This window comes from Bacillus rossius, chromosome 13 (assembly GCF_032445375.1).
Source record: "Bacillus rossius redtenbacheri isolate Brsri chromosome 13, Brsri_v3, whole genome shotgun sequence".
Lineage (NCBI taxonomy): Eukaryota > Metazoa > Arthropoda > Insecta > Phasmatodea > Bacillidae > Bacillus > Bacillus rossius.
This window is the reverse complement of record NC_086340.1, coordinates 48,760,626-48,781,967: the sequence shown is the minus strand read 5'-3', so window position 1 is coordinate 48,781,967 and position 21,342 is coordinate 48,760,626. Positions and strand designations below refer to the sequence as shown.

General features: G+C 39.0%; 1 protein-coding gene across 4 annotated transcripts in view; it reads left to right on the top strand.

The window, feature by feature from the left end:
- The window catches only part of LOC134538555 (proton-coupled amino acid transporter-like protein pathetic), a 163,846-nt gene extending 143,660 nt beyond the window's left edge, over positions 1-20,186 (top strand). The window contains exons 1-2 of one of the 4 annotated variants that reach the window (XR_010076175.1): positions 12,196-12,260; positions 19,901-19,987. Coding sequence is in view for 1 of the 4 variants with exons in the window: in XM_063379977.1 (XP_063236047.1) it covers positions 19,901-20,148 (248 nt within the window). In the remaining 3 variants the exon portion in view is untranslated. The other 3 variants (XR_010076174.1, XR_010076173.1, XM_063379977.1) reach the window with 3 other exon arrangements.
- Positions 20,187-21,342: the final 1,156 nt, after the last annotated feature.

The window sequence follows — 21,342 nt, the reverse complement described above, 5'->3', positions numbered from 1 at the left end:
GTTTGACCAGTCACATACGCTGTGGGTTTTCTTTGTGCAGTCCTGTCATAGTAGGTCTTTACCTTATGTTACTTTGCCATTAACTGTGTTTTTACCCGTGGCTGGTTTTATGGAATTAGGTTATTAACAGTGTTACTGGTATCCTAGTTCTGGCTAATCTAGTCATCAAGATCTCTGATGGGGAAACCTCCATACCTGACAATGGTGTATTTCTATACTCCAACAGTGCCAACCAATATTCCTGGCTATCCTCCTTGCTTTTTCTTAGTATGCTTTTGGCTATTCCCACCCCCTTTTCTGCCATCTCATTTGATTGTGGGTAATATGGACTGGATGTATGAATTTCAAGGTCAAGTGCACGTTCAAAGCTTGCACATTCATATGACTGAAATGGCATATTGTCAGCAACTATTATTTTCGGTATTACATGAGTACACAATATACTCTTTAGGGCCTTTATTACACTACTTGCTTGTTTACTGTGTAACAGTACTATCTATAGCCACTTTGAGAAGTAATCTACTACAACTAAGTAACTCTTTCCCCCAAACTCAAGGATGTCTGCTGCTACTTTCTCAAAAGGGAGTGTTGGCACTGCATGTGGATGAAGTGGTTCCTTCCTGTTTGTGATTCTGTACTTCTCACAAACTCTACATTGTGCCACAAAGAGTTCAATGTCACTTTCCATTCCTGGCCAAAAGAATAACCTCCCACACCAAAATGACCCTCATAAACAGTCTTTAGCATGGTTAGATCTCAACATTTTTGGAACTACTAGTTTATCATTTAGGAACAAATAATCATCTTCCACAAAAAGATAATTTTGCAATGACCAATAGGGGGGATAGTGAGGTAATAACTTAGACTTTTTACATGGCCACCCTACTTTCAATAATTTTATGACATCACTCAGCACTGTATCTGAAGATATCTATCTCCTGAATTCTTGTTTGCGAACTTCACTCATTGGGAGGTGCTTGCTGACACTATGCACAATTTCACACATTTCAGCATCAACTTTCCAGGTAGACATTGCACTTCCAAATGATATATGAGTAGTTTTATTCGTTGAAATCGTGGTGACATGATCTTGGAGACTTGCTTGTTCATAATTGACACCAGAGGTTTATGATCCGTTAGAATCTGCACAGTACGACCGTATATATAATAGTGGAACTTCTTCATAGTGAAGACAATGGCTAAGAATTCCTTTTCAATTTGTGTTCTTTTCTGTGTCTGCAAGGCTACGAGAAGCATATGATATTGGTCGACCGTTCTGGAGTAGACAGCATCCAAGTCCCTCTTGTGATGCATCACACTGAATTGTGATAGGCTTTTTATCATCAAATGTACCTAGAGCTGGAGCCTTACTTATAGTTGATTTAATGTCTGTTACACTTTCCGAATGACAGTAAAGCCACTGCCCGGTACTGTCCGAACGCAGTAGTTTTCGCAGTGGTGCGGTAATGGTGGCCATTTGTGGTATGAACAATCGAAGGTAGTTGACCATCTCAAGAAATCTTTGTAGATCCTTCTTGTTTTGAGGATCAGGTAAGCAGTGAATTGCTGCAACTCTTTCTGGATCAGGTCCAATTACACCATTTGAAAACATATGACCCATGAAACTGACCTTTGATGCATGCCCAACCTCTCTATATAAAATATCACATTACTTTACGTTATAATTAAACCCAACCCGAGTTTTAATACGTAAGCTCAGAAGCAATTCAGGGAAAAAGGTATTTCGGCAATAGGCCTACTCACGTAATATGCTGCGAGGAATCTGTGCGACATCGTAGGTTATAAACAAAGCGACGAACAATATAATAATTCATTAAAGCAACCAACCATCTGTAATGTTTAACACATTAATATTTTGCTGCTTCACTTCAATCTTTATTACTGCTAATTGCGTTACATTCATTCCCGTTACATCTGTTCCACACATCGCCACGTGTCCCGTGTCTTACCAACTACGCCACACACTGTTTCCTCACACTCTGTCCAATCTTAATACTATACATATACCACACTCTCCTGCCTTAATTCACAATACTCTTTTAAATTTAAAGAAAATTAGGTTTTTACAACTTAGCATAAAACAATTCAAAGGTATTACAATGTTTCACTTATTCGTACAGTCTTATTCTATATTATGCAACATTCACACTCATGACAATTACAAATCCAGCATTTGTCTAGGTTTTACTTGTCTGCCTGACCTTCTTACTGTTTTATCCATATTGGCATTATCCACTGCTTCATTTCTCATTACTACAAAACCTTTAAAATCATCGCTCTCATTCCCACTGACTTCTGCCTCCTCCTGACTACCCAACGGTGAATGAACACATTCATTCCCATAACAATCACCTACCCCCTCACTGCTATGTACATTGCTGTCAATAGGAATGTCAATTATAGATTTTTTTTTTTTTACAGAAGGATTGTTCAGACGTTTTACCATTTGATTAACATGCCGTTTGAACACCCTGTTATCACTAGTTTGTACCTCGAACATCACATTACCTAACTTTCTAACAACTTTTGTGGAAAGCCAAGTTACCGCTCTGCTGGTATAGTACTTTGATGTACACTGGACTACCCACAGTAAAGTTACATCTCCTATTTCTCAAACTATCTTTGGCCTGCTCCTGCTGTTGCTTCTCAAAGATGTTATTATTGTCAGGAGTTAGCAAGTCCAATCTTGTGCGTAGCTTACGGCCTAACTGAAGTTCCGCTGGAGAGCATGCAGTCGTTATATGGGGAGTGATTCGATACATAAAGAACGACTGAACTGCTCTCACTGTGTATGCACCTTGTAGTATTTGTTTTTTAAAACTAGCCTTAAATGTCTTCACACAATTTTCTGCAGCCCCATTAGATTGAGGCATATATACAGCTGTAGTTATATGCCTTACGCCATTATTCTGAAGAAATGTTGCAAATTCGCCTGACATAAAACTAGGTCCATTATCTGTCACAATCAACCCTGGTAAACCCCATGTACAAAAATATTGCCGGAATGCGATAATTGTCTTGGTTGATGTAATTTTACTCATCTCAAATACATCCACCCACTTTGAATAAGCATCCATTATCACCAGAAACATTTTACCGTTAATGGGGCCACAAAAATCAGCATTTAATCTTCTATTTGGTCCAGATGGCCAAGGCCATTTACTCAATTCTGCCTTTGGAGGGTTTGTCTGGAAATGTATACAAGCATCACAGGCCTTCACTTGTTTTTCAATGTCTTGGTCTAAGGATGGCCACCAAAAATATGACCTTGCCAAGCTTTTCATTTTTACTATGCCCATATGGCCAGTATGCAAGTCTGTTAATAATACCCCGAAAAGTTTCCTCGGAATCACCAACTTATGGCCCCACATTAAACAACTTCTGTCTACACTCAATTCATGTCGCTTATTCTGAAATGGTTTAAAAACTTCTGGCAGTTTGGTTTCCGGCCAACCTTTTAGAACAAATTGCATTACTCTATTGACAATGATATCCTTCTTGGGTTCATTCGCAACCTCCTGAATAGTTACCGCCGGTACCTCATTTGCAACAAAATTGATATAGGAAGACCCGTCTGCTTCAATTTGAGTTTGATACACATTACTAAGTGGTAATCTAGATAACCCATCAGCCTGATTCTCTTTAGAAGTCACCAGTTTTATTGCATATGCAAATCCCGAGAAAAATACTGTCCATCTTTGCAGTCTACTAGCTGCCATGGATGGAATTCCTTTTTTAGGACCAAATATCGATACTAGTGGTTTGCTGTCAGTTACCAACCCAAACTCTCTTCCATATAAGTACTGATAACATTTTTTTACTCCAAAAATAATTGAGCCTCCTTTTCCACTTGGGAATAATTTAATTCTGCCTTCGATAATGATCTCGAAGCATAAGCTATGGGTCTTTCATTTCCATCTTTACCCACCTGGCTAATTTCAGCACCTAAACCATAACTGCTTGCATCACAAGTTAAAATAATTCTTCGCTCTGGATCATACTGTGCCAACACTGCGTTAGATGATAAAATCTCCTTAATTTCCTGAAATGAACATTCGCATGCCTCCGACCACACCCACTTGGCATCCTTTTTTAAAAGGTCATACAAGGGCCTCAGTTTTTTAGACATATTTGGTACAAATTTAGAGTAATAATTTACTGAACCCAGAAAGACTTGTAACTGATCTAAATTCTTAGGGATTGGTGCATTTACAATGGTCTCCACTTTATCCTGATCCATGTGAAAACCATTTTCATCCACAACATAACCAAGGAATTTCACGTCATTTTTTTAGGAATTCACATTTGTTTAACTGTAAGGTTAAACCACAATCTCTCAGTCGTTCCAACACCCTTTCAGTTCGTTTTATTACTATCTCAGTTGTTTCGCCACTGATTAATATATCATCTATGAAAACAACAGTACCTTGTATATCTTGCAACAATTTCTCCATTTCCCTTTGAAACCAATTAGGTACAGATGCCACACCATATACCAATCGTTGATATTCAAAAATACCCTTGTGTTTGCAATATTTAGTAACGGTTTACTCTGCTGACTCAATTTAATCTGATTATAAGCTCTTGACAAGTCCAGCTTTAGAAATTTTTTGGCTCCATTTAAAGTGCTCAATAGATCATCTACTTTAGGAACTGGATACCTGTCTACTTCCAAATACTGGTTAACTGTGATCTTAGAAAGTTCCCTGCTATTCTTACAGTTTCATCATCTTTCACAATTGTAATAATAGGCGTACCCCAATCTGAGTGATCTACTTGTTTTAGTACCCCCATTTCTACCAAACGTTCAATTTCGTTTTCAACCTTGTCTTTCAAAGCATAGGGTATTGAATATGGCTGATAGTATATTGGCTTGGCATCTTCTTTTAATTCTAAGTTTAGCTCACTTCTGTTATACAAGCCTAACTTATCTGTAAACACTTCTGGATGTTTTGCTGTCAGGTTCATAACCAAGTTGTCAGCTTGTATGTTATGTATTGTCAAACCAAATTCTTTCATCCACATTCTACCAAACAGGGGTTTTTGCCCCCCATTTTTTATTACATGCAATAACATTTTTCTTGTTTTACCATTCAATTTAACATTAACCTCAATTATCCCAACACATTCAATTACATCCCCTAAAAAGCTTCTAAAGTTCCTTTCAGCTTTTTGCATTTCTACACCCTCAAATTTATTAAAATACATGTCCTCGCTTATTGCTGAAACATTTGAGCCACTGTCTAATTCAAACTTAATTAGTTTACCCTCAACTAGTACTTCTATTTCAAATTAATCTGCACTAACATAATTAATGTCAGTTTCAACATGACCATTCTGCATATTTAGTAAGTAGTCAAAGTTGTCCTTCCTACTTGTAGTAATACTGACCTTTACAGTTTGTTGGGGTGTTACCTTATCACTCAGTCTTCTGTATTCCACATTTCTGTCTTCACTAGCAGCACATTTGCAGTTTTTATCATTTTGTGCAGCTTCTATCTTGTGTATCTCCCCTTCACGAGATATCACTTCTTGCTGATTCCTACACACTGCTTGCAAATGACCCTGTTTGCCACACGCCCTACAGTTATATCTTTTGTACTTACACTGATACGCCTTATGATTTGATCTACCACACACAAAACACGATACTGGCGCTTTTTCTGTTATCACTTGCTGTTTAGGTGCCATATTTCTGGAATTCCTTTGAACGCGTGTATAATGAATGTTTATTCCTTCTGTGGAATCTCTTTCATTCTTCATTTCCTCTACTTCACGCACTGATGTTTCAAATGCTATAGCCAGTTCAATAGCTTTTTCATAAGTCAATTTTGGTTCACTAAGTAATCGTTTTTGAAGTCCAGACTCACGCAATACACATACTAATTGGTCTCGAATATTCTCTTCTAGGTTTGAGAATTTGCAGTTAAGCGATAATCGCTTTAGACTAGCCACATATTCTGCAACTGATTCATCTGGTAGTTGTTTTCTCTCCTTAAATTTGTATCGCTCTGTTACTTCAGATGTCTTTGGCTTCAGGTGGTTCGTCAAGAACGTCATAATTTCTGGTAATTTTTATTCTGGCGGCCTCTTGGGTGTACACAAATCCCTTAGCAAGGCATATGCTTCATTATCCAACAATGTCAATAATATTGGCACACGTTTTTCCTCAACAACTTCATTTGCTATAAAATACTGTTCAAGTCTCTCACACCATATTTCCCAGTCATCTTCTCCCAGCTTAAATTGCGTAAAGTTTCCGCTCGAGAGATACCTCGTTGCTTCAGCCATTTTGGCCTCTGTAGTTTTCTTTCTTAAGAGTCAGGATTTGGCACTAAGGACCCATCGGATACACACTGGATTCAATCACTACTCGTCGCCACATTGTAATGTTTAACACATTAATATTTTGCTGCTTCATTCAATCTTTATTACTGCTAATTGCGTTACATTCATTCCCGTTACATCTGTTCCACACATCGCCACGTATCCCGTGTCTTACCAACTTCGACACACACTGTTTCCTCACTCTCTGTCCAACCTTAATACTATACATATAACACACCATCTTTGTTCTTTTTTTTTACATTGCTATAACCACACATATTTACTTACTTCGGGATATAATATTAAATATGGAAGAGTTATGTACACAAATTGATTTTTTCTCTTGCCACAGCTGAACATGTACATTGGGATGCCATCTATTGACCGGCGATCTACCAACTATATTTATATTTTATAAGAGTATAAATTAAGTTGTGAAAGCAAGTTTAAATACTTTCTAATACCATAGGATTGAATATATATATTGACGCCGTCCCCGCTACCTCTGAGTATTTAGACGTGATTTTGTTCAGTTCGTAATCTCAGGGAAGGTTCGGCCTTGTGGCTAGAGGTAGGAGTCAACGCAGTAGGGCCCCCCGAGCTGTTGAGGCCACTCGGGACGCCTGAATAATAACACAAAACTTCTTCAGATAGTTCGTGAATTTAATACAGCACAGCCCAATACATGGTGCTGCCCGTTCTGGCCGTAACGGTTTGCCCGACGCGACTAGTCACACGCGCAGCTCACTTCCTCAGTGGCGGCTCACGATTCTTATGCGCGTGAGGGGCAGACTCGTTTACGTGATGCGAAAGTTACAAAAGACACTCTGACATGGCACACGATATTTTGAAGCACAATACACTACACTAATACCTAGCTCTGGATTAAGTTTGGTGGCGCACTGCCGTACGACGGTGATACATAAGCCCTGACATGACGAATTACACTTAGGCGAACAACTATTCCACTAATACATTACACTTGATAAACTGGGCTAGCAGCACGTAGGCCCGTGTCTCCGGCGACTCTACGTGGTGTCTAGGTGTGTCCCAGGGACTGAATCGTTATTAAGTCTGATAGCACGTGTCGCCTGCTGGCTGCCCCGTGCGGGCCAAAACTAAATAGCCGGTAGGCTAGGTTGGGCGTGAAGCGCCGACGTGAAACCACATAATCTCCCCACAGTACTTACGTATGACGTGGAACACTCATCTTGAGCACTGATTGAATTAAGTTAAGTACCTCATGGTAAATTTAGGCCGACCGCGGAACTGTACAAAAGGTTGAAAAGAAATTACACTATGGAAAACTACATGTCGGTGAATGCAAAGTTTGAAGGTTCCGCGTTGCGCGCAGGCTGCCGGCCTGGTTGAGCTCTCGAAGGACACTGCAGGTGTCGCCGCGCACGACCCCCCTCCCCCGCCAGCCCTCCCGCGGAAACGTGTGAATTTCGCGGGAAACTGAACCGGCCAGGTTCGGGACAAATCGCACATTGAAACATGATTTTGCAAAGACTTAATTATTAATTAATAAAAAATAATGTTTAATAAAATCCTGTGGAAAAACATAATTATAACAATTTGTTGTAGTGCGGCGGAAGGATATGCCACACCCGGCCGGATCCTTGCGCCGGTGTAGCACTCGTTGTATGGCGTTCGCCTCGTCGCACGAACTGCACTTTGCTGCGCGCACGGGCGCGTTCGGTGCACACGCTTTTGCGAGACGTTGATGAGGCATAGCGGTCTATGCGACAGAGGAGCATTGGCGGTCGGCGTCAATATATATATATATATATGTATATATATGTGTATATATATACACACATATATACACACACACACACACATATATATAAACATATAATTATTTATGCCATGTTTATCTTTTCTTTTTTTATTAATATCTAGTTTATGCTTCCACCACCAGGGAAGGGAAATTTCAGCGAGATTTATGCGCGTGCATCTCATCCCTTCAGAGGGGAGTTAATTCGACCCTCCCTCCCTTTCTTCGTTCCCAAGCTTTTCTCCCTATATAAAGGGAAGGTTATCCACCCGCAGTCAGTTGATCGGCCCGACCGCCAGTGAGGCTGGAATCTGCCCACTGACCACAGGACGATCCTAGGGGGAGCAGCAGAACTGGCTATCCATTTTCTGCAGCTCGCACCCCTCCTTCGCGAGTCAGGGCATCCGAGGACCTATCTCGGCATAGGGAATTTGTCCCCCCCCCCCCCCTTACTTGATGCTAGGGTGAATAGTGTAATTTTTGTGCGTGTGAAAGTCATCGCAGACGACCAACTGAACTGTGTCATTATCCAGGACAATTAAAGTACTCTTGTGAACATAACATCATTCTCAATGAATAGTTTAGCCCCATCCCTCACCCCACTAGCTATTCACCTACGCCAGCAGGCCGCACAGCAGAGGAAACTGAAGGTCACCTCCGTCAAGCATCCGCCGGAGTTATTCCCAGCCTTGGTACGGATACCCGGAACACCACCAACCCTGGAGGAGCTCGTCCAACCTCAAGAGAGCCGTCCCGATCTACGCTTCGGCTTCCCTCTGCCGAGGGGACTCTGCGAGCTCTTGTAGACAGCCTTTCCGAGCATCAGTGCACGCACCATCAAGAGGAAGAAAGTGGAGGAGCTCAACCAGCACCAACTACTCCACCTCCTACGCCCCTATCACCTCATACCACCTCCACTCTCAGCCATAACCAGACCTTCAAGAAAACACTGCTCCAGAGCAGTCCATCATTTCCGGAAAAAAGACCAGCCCCCTCGGCCCTGTATCGAGAGACCAGGAACCCAGCGAGAAACGTATACGAAGCATACTACGTCTCTATCAGCACTTCCCGGCTCCTCTGTCACCCATCGCCAGCTCTCCAGGAAATCCCGGTGTGAATCAAACCACCTCATCCAAGGATCTACAAGCAGATCTTACCGATACAGTACCAGCCCGGAGACGGACGCACCCGCAACTCCTGCGCCGCCCCTCCAAGAAGACTGTCCAGCTACAAGGAGAGGGGAACCTCAGACCGACAGCCACACCAAGGTGAGACCCCTCGTCCCCCCCTGCCTGAACCAACGCCCAACCTGCATACCAGCCAAGTGTGAATCCTGCCGCAAGACCAGCTCGACCTTCTCTACCCCTGGAAACAGGATACCTGGCTCTCACCCAAGAGGGCTCGGTGCGCGACCTTTGATACTCTATACTGGAAATTGGCTGGATTAAATTTTATATTATTATCTCTTGCCCTTTGTAGAATCTTGTCAATAATTCTGTCATGCTGAGACACTTTGGGTGTCTCATGTGATTATGTTTAGTGTTTATTATGTTTAATTATAATTTTAACGTAATTTTTTTAAGTAATGTTTTTATATTTATTTTTATATACGTCTTTACTAGTTTTAGTTAATATTTAATCAAGTACTGTGGTTTACCATGCGGCCATTGACCCCTGCTGAATGGACTTGTCCACGCATGAAAGAGGGGGAAATTAGCGGAGGGAGGTGGATGACGTCACGGGAGTGTGACGTATGCGGCGAGCGGACTGTTTGGACTCTAGTCGAGAGAAGCTTGCGAGCGTTGACCGACAGCGGGTCAGTTGTGAATATGGGTTCCCAGGGTAACTCCGTGCAAGGGAGTTGGGACACGACCCACACTTCGGTATGAACGGTTAACCATGGACACTGCTACGCAGAGTTATCGTTGCCGCGGCCCGCATCAGCTGCATTATATTTTTTTATAATTTGGAATGTACGACAACGTATTTCCCATCAACGATTTTAAACTTTTTCGCAAGTCACGAGTGTTAATCCACCACGTCCCGAAGTGCGTCGACCGGGGCCATTTGACTGTGCAACAAGTGTCATCTACGCCCAGTCTACAGCCCGGGTACCCAAGGCGCTACAGTTTGGTAAATTTCTACTGCACGGTGAGTACTAATGTAAGTAAAACTTTATTTTATTAATGGTGGAAGAAGAAGTTGTTTTGGGACGGTAGCCAAGATTTCGTGTGGACTCCCCTCCCCCCCCCCCCCTCCTCGCGCGGCGTTGAAGGACAGACTTAGACTTATGCGATGGCAAGGTTTTTGTGCCGCAGGTAACGTGATCGCTACGGCCGGGCGTCATGTATAGGATTTGTAAATTTTATGTCGTTTTTTATGTATTTTATTCCACTTGTCTGTAGTTCATGTATTATAATTTATCCCGAATAAATTTAGATGTTTGCATATAAAGTAATTGGTTTGAACGCTGCAATAACCTACTGCATACACAATCAAACTTGTAATTTAGTTTTGCGTCTCTACCGCGTTTTCGCAACTAGCCTTGGCGAAGTCAAGGTTAGTGGGGTTGAAAAACAATGCTTGTAACTGGCGGTGCAGGTAGAGATGGACGTGGGCTGTTTGCCCCCGCACGGGGTAATTTTTTACACCCACAAGTGCGCCACTCTGCTTTTAGAGTTGCATTGGTTATTGCAGTTGCAGTAGTTTTACATTTGTCATTGATTCGCTCCACCTCAGACATGGCGGTTAGTTGGTTGTATAAGTTGAATAAGAAAGATTTAATGTCTAATATTCATGCGGCGGATTTGAGCTGTACAGAGGAACAAGACATAGACGAGTTGCGAAAAATATTTTCCACTCATTTGAAAAATAAGTTGGGCTTAGAATTGAATGAGTGCCGGGAGTCAGCGGGTGTTAGTAACACGAGTATGAGGAATTGTGGTGTTGGTTGGATGGATAAAATCGAGAAAAATCAGTTAGTTGAGTATGTTCAAAACATTCCGAAAATCTTGAAGGGGGATGTTGAAGAGCTGATACATTTTTGTGTTGAAGTAGAAAAGGTAAAAGAATTGGGGATTTTTGAACAAGACAAGGATTTGTTGAGGTGTTTGATAGGTAAAGGTAGTGGTATTGCCCGACAAGTAATGGTTAGATGTCAGGAAAATGGTTTAGATTGGGAAGCCACCAAAACGCGTCTATGGGAAAATTTGATTCCGCGACGGTTGAAGGAAAGGGTGATGAAAGAAAGGGTCTATCGTTTTCAAGATGAGTTTGAAAATACAGGGAGTTTTGTAGAAAGCATTTTGTCTATGAATAAGGTGTTTGGGGCCCGTCTGAATGAGCATTAATTGATGTAATTTTGGAAAAAATGTGGGCGGCTAAAAGAAGGGAGTGCTCTTTTGTTCAGAGGCCGGCTAGGTTGTCAGAGTTGTTTGTTTGGGCAATGGAAGTGGAAAATGTGTGGCAAGCCAGGCGTGATGTTCTAATGTCAGATCCGGGTAGCAAAGAAGCCGTAGTGGGTAGGAAGAAAAGTCAGGTGGAAAACAAGGTCGTTTGTTTTAAATGTGGGCAGGAGGGCCATTACAAAGTCAATTGTACCAAATCGAATAAAAATACATACAAGTGTGAGTTTTGTGGAAAATATGGGCACCTGAAAAAGTTTTGTTTTAAGGCCAAAGCCAATCAGGATAGAGGAGGATCGGTGGAGGTATAATGTTCTATGCTTATAGTTTAGGTTTTACGTTGTTATAATTAAAAAACTTGAGGACAGTGTTGCAAAGAAGTTGTTGGCGGAGGAAAATATGAGCCTTTTTTACCCGGAATTGGTTACTAATTGATATAAAAGAGTTGTGATGTAAATAAGTGAGAAAATTTATATACTTGTATATCTATATTTATATTTAAATTATGATTGTAAGAATAAATATATCATAATTTTTGAAAGTGTTTTAGCGAGTCTTTTATATTTACATATTGTGATGTTTGCCGTAATTTTGGCAGGTAGCTGGATTTTTGGACTCTAATAAATTTAGTATGTATTAGACGTGTTTCTAAGTTACCTATAGCCATTTGTGGAAAATATGTTTTGGAAAAAAAAAGTTACATGGTCGCTGTATTTTTTTTTAAATGGGTAAATTTACATCCAGGATTAAATTATTTTAGTTTATTTAATTTTTTTTTGTAAAACCTTTGGAGAGTTTAGCTATGGGTCGCGCTTTACAGTTAATGTTTGGTGCTATTTCGAGTTTGCTATCTGTGTCTTAGTTTTGTGTTTTTCTCTTTCGCGGCTCTTTTGAGTCTTTCTTACTTCGTCTTCTACATGTTGCTTTTAGTGTTACTTACTTTACGCGGACCTAATAGTTAGATAACTCAAAGGGGTAATATATATTTTTTTTTTGTCGGGGAGGTTGAGACACTTCGGGTGTCTCATGTGATTATGTTTAGTGTTATTATGTTTAATTATAATTTTAACATAATGTTTTTAAGCAATGTTTTCATATTTATTTTTATATACATCTTTACTAGTTTTAGTTAATATTTAATCAAGTACTGTGGTTTACCGTGCGGCCATTGACCCCTGCTGAATGGACTTGTCCACGCATGAAAGAGGGGGAAATTAGCAGAGGGAGGTGGATGACGTCACGGGAGAGTGACGTATGCGGCGAGCGGACTGTTTGGACTCTAGTCGAGAGAAGCTTGCGGGCGTTGACCGATGGCGGGTCAGTTGTGAATATGGGTTCCCAGGGTAACTCCGTGCAAGGGAGTTGGGACACGACCCACACTTCGGTATGAACGGTTAACCATGGACACTGCTACGCGGAGTTATCGTTGCCGCAGCCCGCATCAGCTGCATTATATTTTTTATAATTTGGAATGTACGACAACGTATTTCCCATCAACGATTTTAAACTTTTTCGCAAGTCGCGAGTGTTAATCCACCACGTCCCGAAGTGCGTCGACCGGGGCCATTTGACTGTGCAACAAGTGTCATCTACGCCCAGTCTACAGCCCGGGTACCCGAGGCGCTACAGTTTGGTAAATTTCTACTGCACGGCGAGTACTAATGTAAGTAAAACTTTATTTTATTAATGGTGGAAGAAGAAGTTGTTTTGGGACGGTAGCCAATATTTCGTGTGGACTCCCCCCCCCCCCCCCTCCTCGCGCGGCGTTGAAGGACAGACTTAGACTTATGCGATGGCAAGGTTTTTGTGCCGCAGGTAACGTGATCGCTACGGCCGGGCGTCACGTATAGGATTTGTAAATTTTATGTTGTTTTTTATGTATTTTATTCCACTTGTCTGTAGTTCATGTATTATAATTTATCCCGAATAAATTTAGATGTTTGCATATAAAGTAATTGGTTTGAACGCTGCAATAACCTACTGCATACACAATCAAACTTGTAATTTAGTTTTGCGTCTCTACCGCGTTTTCGCAACTAGCCTTGGCGAAGTCAAGGTTAGTGGGGTTGAAAAACAATGCTTGTAACTGACGGTGCAGGTAGAGATGGACGTGGGCTGTTTGCCCCCGCACGGGGTAATTTTTTACACCCACAATGCTCATCAGGAGACTCTGCTGCCACAAGAATATCGTCAAAGTATACCACAACACCAGTAATGTCTCCAAATGCCCGTTCATTTAGCTCTTGAAATTTTTTTTGGTGCACAGGACATACCGAACGGTAGTTTCAAGAACTTGTAGCAGCCCCATGGTGTAGAGAATGTACATAAATCACTCGATTCCTCATCTAGTTCAATTTGTCAAAACCCATCTTTGAGGTCAAACACTGAAAAACATGTTTTTCCTGTCAACTGCTCAATTGTGGGTATTTGATATAACTCTCAGTAAATATTTACTTGGGCGGTATTTCCGAAAAAAAATGTTAAAAATCCGAAAATACCTTTATTTTATGCTCTTCAACTTCCTCTTTTCATTAAAAGTGGCGGAGGTAAGAAATTCCAAATACTTTAGGAGATATCGAATTTTTAAATTTCATCATATGTAGTTGAGCGGTATTTGCGAAAATAAATGTTAAAAAATCCGAAAATACCTTTATAATATGCTCTTTAACTTCCTCTTTTCATTAAAAGCGGCGGAGATAAGAAATTCCAAATACTTTAGGAGATATCGAATTTTTTAATTTTGCAATACAAGACCTGTGGAACCATTCGAGCGGCGCCATTTTTGTTATTTTGCCGTGTGTTCGTGAATACGTGAATCGTGAATGCGTAATTAATAAAATGGTTGATTAGGTCAGGTCAGTTACATTATTAATACTTTCAAACTAAGCCGACATTAAATTATTTTGTGAATTAATTTTAATGGCTGTTTAGTTTTAAAATATTTATAATGTAACTGACCTGACCAAACAAACCCGGACAGACGGTGAACAGTAAACTAAAATGGTCGATTAGGTCAGGTCAGTTACATTATAAATACTTTCAAACTAAGGTGATATTAAAAATAATGTGAATTAATTTTAATTATTCTTTAGTTTTAAATTATTTATAATGTAACTGACCTTACCTAACAAACCCGTAACAAAGGATGTACAGTAACAACTCACGTAAATTTTTTTGTTACTTATTACTTGCGCAACAATATCAAAATAACAAATAAGACTTTAAAATTAGAAACGTTAAAAACTCACCTAAGTTGGAGGCGGTAATTAAACACCGTTTTAAACAATAATTGAACTAAATAATCACGTATTAGTTCATTTGAATTCTGGCCTATCACGAACAATCACGTGACATCATTATCCAATAAAAAAAAATAGATACTCGTACGTAAACAAGAAACAATGGTGCACGCACGCCACAGGAATGCGCTGGTTTTGTGCTGAAATTTAAAAATTCGATATCTCCTAAAGTATTTGGAATTTCTAATCTCCGCCGCTTTTAATGAAAAGAGGAAGTTGAAGCGCATAAAATAAAGGTATTTTCGGATTTTTAACATTTTTTTTCGGAAATACCGCCCAAGTAAATATTTACCCAACCACCAAGTTGTGGACCCATGAGCTTGGCACTTCTACTTTTTGTATGATTTCTCTTTTAACCAGGGATTGAAGAGTGTCTTTCAATTTCTTTGCAACTGTTTGAGGCTGTCTCCTCGGAGGCTGGGCTTGTGGTTGAACATTATCCTTCAAACTAATTTTACATTTGCCAGGAAACTTTCCTAATCCTGTGAATACATCATTGTTGTCCTCAACAAACTTGCTATTGTGTAGGTATACCTGATCAGGTTCATGACTCAGAATTTTCAGAGTGGGGTCATCAGCACCTATCAGATTGACTCTTTTAACCAACTTCAAATCCACACATGCTTGCAGGCCCAGAATTGGAGTGCTGTCAGTGTCTGCAATCCTAAACTCCATGTATTTTACTATGTTGTTTACTTCACATCGCAAATTAACAATTCCCAATGGCCTAACCTTAAATCCTCCATAACATTGTAGCACCTCATGTGTTTCTCTTACTTTCAGTTGTTTAATAATTTTCTTAAACACCATGTTCGGTATAATGTTTACTTCTGATCCAGTGTCCAGTTTGAAGTTTACCTTCCTCTCTTCAACTACTATAGTTTCATGCCACTTTGTTGTGTTGTTTGCATTCTTACACTTCCAATCTGTTTTAGATTATTTGGCCTCACTGTTATACCATTCACAACATAGCATTCCTCATCGGAGCTATCTAGACCCGCATTCTCTAGCATGCTAACATTTTTATTTTTCTTAGGGCCTATACACATTACTGCAAAGTGATTGTCTTTTCCACAGTTGTGACATCGTTTGCCATATGCGGGACATTTGTTCTTTACTTGTGTATAATTATACTGTTTGCACTTTATACCAACATTCTGTTTGTGTTCTACTTTATGACTAAACTCGTTCTTCTTTGAGGTTTTCACAGTATTTACTAACACTGGGGAGGTTGAAACTGGAACAGTTGAGTCTGGTATCTGGTCCTTTTGGGAGTCCCTCTGCATACACTGAAGCTGTTGCATGCTTGTTTCAGCTACCTTGCCTAACTCACATGCCTTCTCCAAGCTTAAATCTTCATTCGCAGCATTTATGTTGCAAGGTAGTGTCTCTGATACCCATAAATATGCAGTCCCGCACAATATCATCCGCCTGTTCACCAAACTCACAACTGTGCACTAATTTTTTTAGATCAGTTACAAATTGCTGGTATGGTTCTTGCTCCTCCTGCTTTCTTGAGTACAGTATAAACCACTCATAAGGTACATTTTTTCTTGGCTTACAATATGCTTCAAAAGCTTCAAGCACCTTTCCGTAATTTGTTCTGTCTTTCTCGGATATCTTAAACGTGTTGAAGAACTCCACAGCATCTTCACCTACGAGGTTAAGTAGAATCGCCGCTTTAATTTCGGACGACTTTTCAGATTTCCCTGACGCCACCCTGTATATTTCAAAGTTTTGTTTGAACTTCCTCCAATTTTCACTTATGTTGCCCGTTAATTCCAAACCGCTTGGTCTGTTTACATCCGCCATTATAATGTTGCGATCCCGCACACACACACTTAACTTGTTATTTCACTTGAGCCACGAATTCAGTCCTTGCCGACTGCGCCATGTTTTGTTTGTTTATATTTTTTTTCTGATACATCATTCGTATGTACACTGTGCTACTAGTTAACAACTTAACATAAAGATATCCTGATCATACTGGCTTCACTTAACATCGCCATCTTCACACTGGTTGCATGCCTACGCACTTTGTAGTACCAACCTATTCATAACATTACCAATATTTAAAGTTAAGGTACTTAAATGAAACAATATCATTTAAAACAAAATATATGCTAGCTCTTGAAAATATCCAAGTAATTGTACGACGACCCATTGAAACTGATTGAATATAATGTGTTGTTCAGTCTAGAGAATATGGTTCAGCCTCATGATTCTACACACGATAATTAGATAAAATATACTCGACTAAGTTCAGGGGAGGGTAATTGGAAAACACTGTTCTTCTAGGACCTCTGGTCTTGTCCCCAGACTGTTCAGGATGTGCTCCAACTTTCGCTGTGAAAGAAAGTCCAGAACGACGACCCAGCAAAACTATTGATGACAGCGACAGCTTGGCTCCGCACAGGACTGGTTGAAAATCCCTTAAAATGGGTGTGTGTCACCAATGAAGACAGGAATTGAATAACAGACTGGAAGTCTCGCAGCACAATGGCTTCGCCCAACATGGTAGTGTAAATTACTGTGAAACACGACCCAATGGTCAGTATGGTAAAAAACCTGGACTTCCTCGACTTAACACTTGCAAAGCTACATAAATCAGCGGTAGCCATTTATCTTCTCGTTCTCTGGGCCTTCTCTTAGACCGAAGGACTGCCCTACACAAAGAGGATGTCTTCTCAATCCAAACCCAACACTTAAGTACTTACTTGTTATTTACCGCAAATAGGCTAGGAAGAATGACTATGTGACCTCGCTTCCTACTTGGCAAGAGAGTAAATACTCGAAGACCATAGCTAACGAGTGCAGTGAAGCGAAATCAGTAATAAATGAAATAATAAATCTCAACTTAATATTCAGTAAAGAAGAATAAAATCCCAAACATGAATAGTAACTGATATGCTATGTAATAAGCCTGGATCGTCGCACTATGCACAACTCAGTAATTAAATACATGAAAGAAAAATATGATTATTCTTATTTAAATGACAAAAGTAAACATATAACTAAACATAAATGAGTATAAACATGTAAACATGTCTCAATGTTTACAGTAGTAACGAGATTACTTCATTCCAGTAGTAACGAGAGTACTTCATTCCAAGAAAATAGGTGTAAAATTTCAATAACTAATTGATATAATAATAATGATAATAATTTGCAAAGCTTAACTAAATCAGAAGGGGTAGCAAGACCTCTGGGATAAAAATTTTTACTACAAGTTGTGGACAAAATCGAACTTTAGACAACTTGTGATACCTTTAAATCAGTTAACATTAAACTTCGGTGAATAGCTGATTTCATACATGGGTTTATTATCAATGAAAGCAGAATAAAATAAAAATTTAGATATGAAAATATTCACATAAAATAAATCTGAACTAGTAGTGGAGTAGGACCATAATGCAAAAATTCAATTTAAATAATTATTTCACTCTAGATTAATCACGCGAAAGACAAAAAAATAAATCGCTATAGGGTGAACAAACCTTGAATCAGTTCTCAACACTAAGAACTGTTGCAAGCGAAAGCTGGATCACTGTCTTCATCCAGAGACACCTAACAAAAAAGTCTATGACATTGGCCGCGGACAGGTTCGAGTATACCAGCAACCCCTTGTCGTACTGGAACCGGATCAATGTCTTTCACTGCCATCGTTGTTACACACCGGCGCCGTCAGTAATATGGACTCTGGTAAATCTGTGGTATCTCATGGTTTGGAACTACTCAGTCTTCTTAGTCGTATTTTACAATTTTTTACCTTAACTTAATAGTCCTTGAGGTAGGTTGTACACTTACATATTAGTTATATTCCACTTGATTGGAATGTTATAAATTTTCTTGTCGATGTTGGTGTACAAAAGTTGCTCTTTCAATTTCCACAGCAACCATCATTTAGTTGGATACATCTACTAATGTTCTTCAGAAAATGCTCAAACTCAAATTCGGGAAGACGTCATGTAGTTGCTCGTCGCAGTAGATACAATTAGTTTTTATAATGTTTCCAATATTAGTTCAGGACGTAGTTAGTTCTCCTTTAGTTAATTAAAACTTCAAACAAATATTGCTCTAATTTATATCCTTTTGATCTATACAATTCTGGTTTCGTAGGAATATTTACAAATCTTTATAAGACGTAAAATCACTCGTAGAATCGTCAATTAGTTAAACACGTTGACTCTGGTTGATTTATATTCCAATTTATGAAATCAGAAATACATGACTGCTTCCTGTAACATTAAGGATTTAACTAAAAGCTTCCAATTCAAACCTTCTTGTTTGTTAATCAGTTTGGCAATGATTTTCATATATTTTAAATAAAAAATAAATAAATTTTAAGCTGCATGAAACTAATAAAATAACAGCGTTCAATCCTAGTCTACATAACAACTTCATATTTATACAACTGCATTACTGGAATCAAATTATTTTATACGACAAATGTTGATAGGTAAAAAAAAAATTCATAACAAACATGCAAAGATAAATACTAAAGAAATGTGTTAAAAGTAATACTGCTAGAAAGACAAAGAGAATAAATCATATAACAATTCCAAAACAAATGTCATGAATTAACACATTATTGTTCATTACTGTTAAAAATGAGAGTACATAATACATAATATACAAACAAACAAACGAACAAACAAACAAACAAACAAACAAACAAACCAACAAACAGAGGGTGGCCACATATGAATGATTACATGCTGTGTGAAGATGGTTTTTTATCTTCAGCTAATTTTCGCGCCATATTTGTTAGTGGATACACTTTTAAATTAGTTATTTTTTTTTAATGTGACTGTTTTTAATGGTGAAAATTCTAATTTATACTAATAACCATCATCAGACGTTATCAAGCACCATTTCCACAATGTTTTGGGCTAATAATATGGCGATGTTAAAAAGTAACTTCAACCACGTCACAGCATGTTCGCCTCCTGACAATTCCTAATTCCATGCATACAAACACTGATCACTCTAGTTGTAACGGAAACCTCACTTACTCTGTCAACAAAATGTGTGAAAATTGAATTTTAAATAGGTTTTTTGTGTTCCAGTGGTTTTAGCCGTGGCTGTGCCAACCATTGGACCATTCATGGGTCTTGTCGGAGCTGTCTGTTTCTCGCTGGTGGGCATCATTGTCCCACCCGTCATAGAAGTTGTCACCTTCTGGGACGAAGGCTTGGGATATGCCTACTACAGGATATGGAAGAACAGTATCATCATTATTTTTGGAGCTATTGCTATGTTATCTGGTTCTTACGTGAACATTCTTGATATAATAGATATGTATAATAAACTATAAATAGATTCTAAAATGAATAATAAAGTAATATGAACTTATTCATTCATTACAATTTGTATTTTTTTTTTTAAGAATCTGAATTGCTTCAGAATAAAATACTTTTATGTGATTGTTACAAGTGCACAAATACAAATGCATTTTGTAATTTCCTTGAATATATTGCTAATAATATATATAATAAATAATTACTATAAAGACTTTGTGAGAATAAATAACATTGTTTTCTGGCCCAGTGAATGCCTGATCAGTCCTTTTTACGGGAAACTGCATCCTGAACAAATCACTAATAATGGATCTACGTCTGCTTCTGGACGGGCCAACGTCAATCCTGAGATTACATCTGCGTCAGCGTCTGCTTCGACGCCTACACTTATGTCCGAGTTGAACTTATCTGCGTCTAATCCTTCCCAGGAGCCCGGAGGAGCTCCATAAATCTTTATTTGTGGCTGTTTCTCCCAAAGAGTGGGTAATCTTCTACCAAAATGTGAGAGGACTCAGGACTAAAGCAATTGAATTTTCAAATAATATTTTACATACAAACTATGATATCATTTGTCTCACCGAAACCTGGTTTACGTCAACGTCTATAAACTTGCACTATTTTAATGATTCGTATCACGTATTTAGAACCGATAGAGACCCTTCTTTAACACTAATGAATAGAGGAGGCGGTGTTTTAATTGCAGTAAATAAAAATAAATTCAAAAATGTATTTATTACTCATGAATACGACCATTTGGGAATAGAAGCCATTTGGATTAAAATTAGAACCAATCATAAAAAATATTTAACACTTGGTAATATTTATTTACCACCTCAAATTACTCCAGAAACTTATGCTCTTTATTTTACACATCTGGAGGAAAAATTTAAAAATTTCCAAGGACATTTTACTCTTAGGAGATTTTAATGTACCTGGAGTTGATTGGTCTCACTTTCACACTTCAAATATTACTCATAATTCTACAAAATCTAAAGCATTTGCATTAATCAGTTTTGTAACCACTTTGGGTTTGAATCAGTTTAACTATACTCAACCTCCTACTCGTCTACTGGATCTTTGTTTCACTAACTTAGATCTATGTTCTATAAATAACGCTCTGGATTATCTTGTTAAAGAAGATGTTTATCATCCAGCACTTTCTGTAAACTTCAAATTGGAAATAGTATCTAATGTTCAAAGTGATTCTGCTT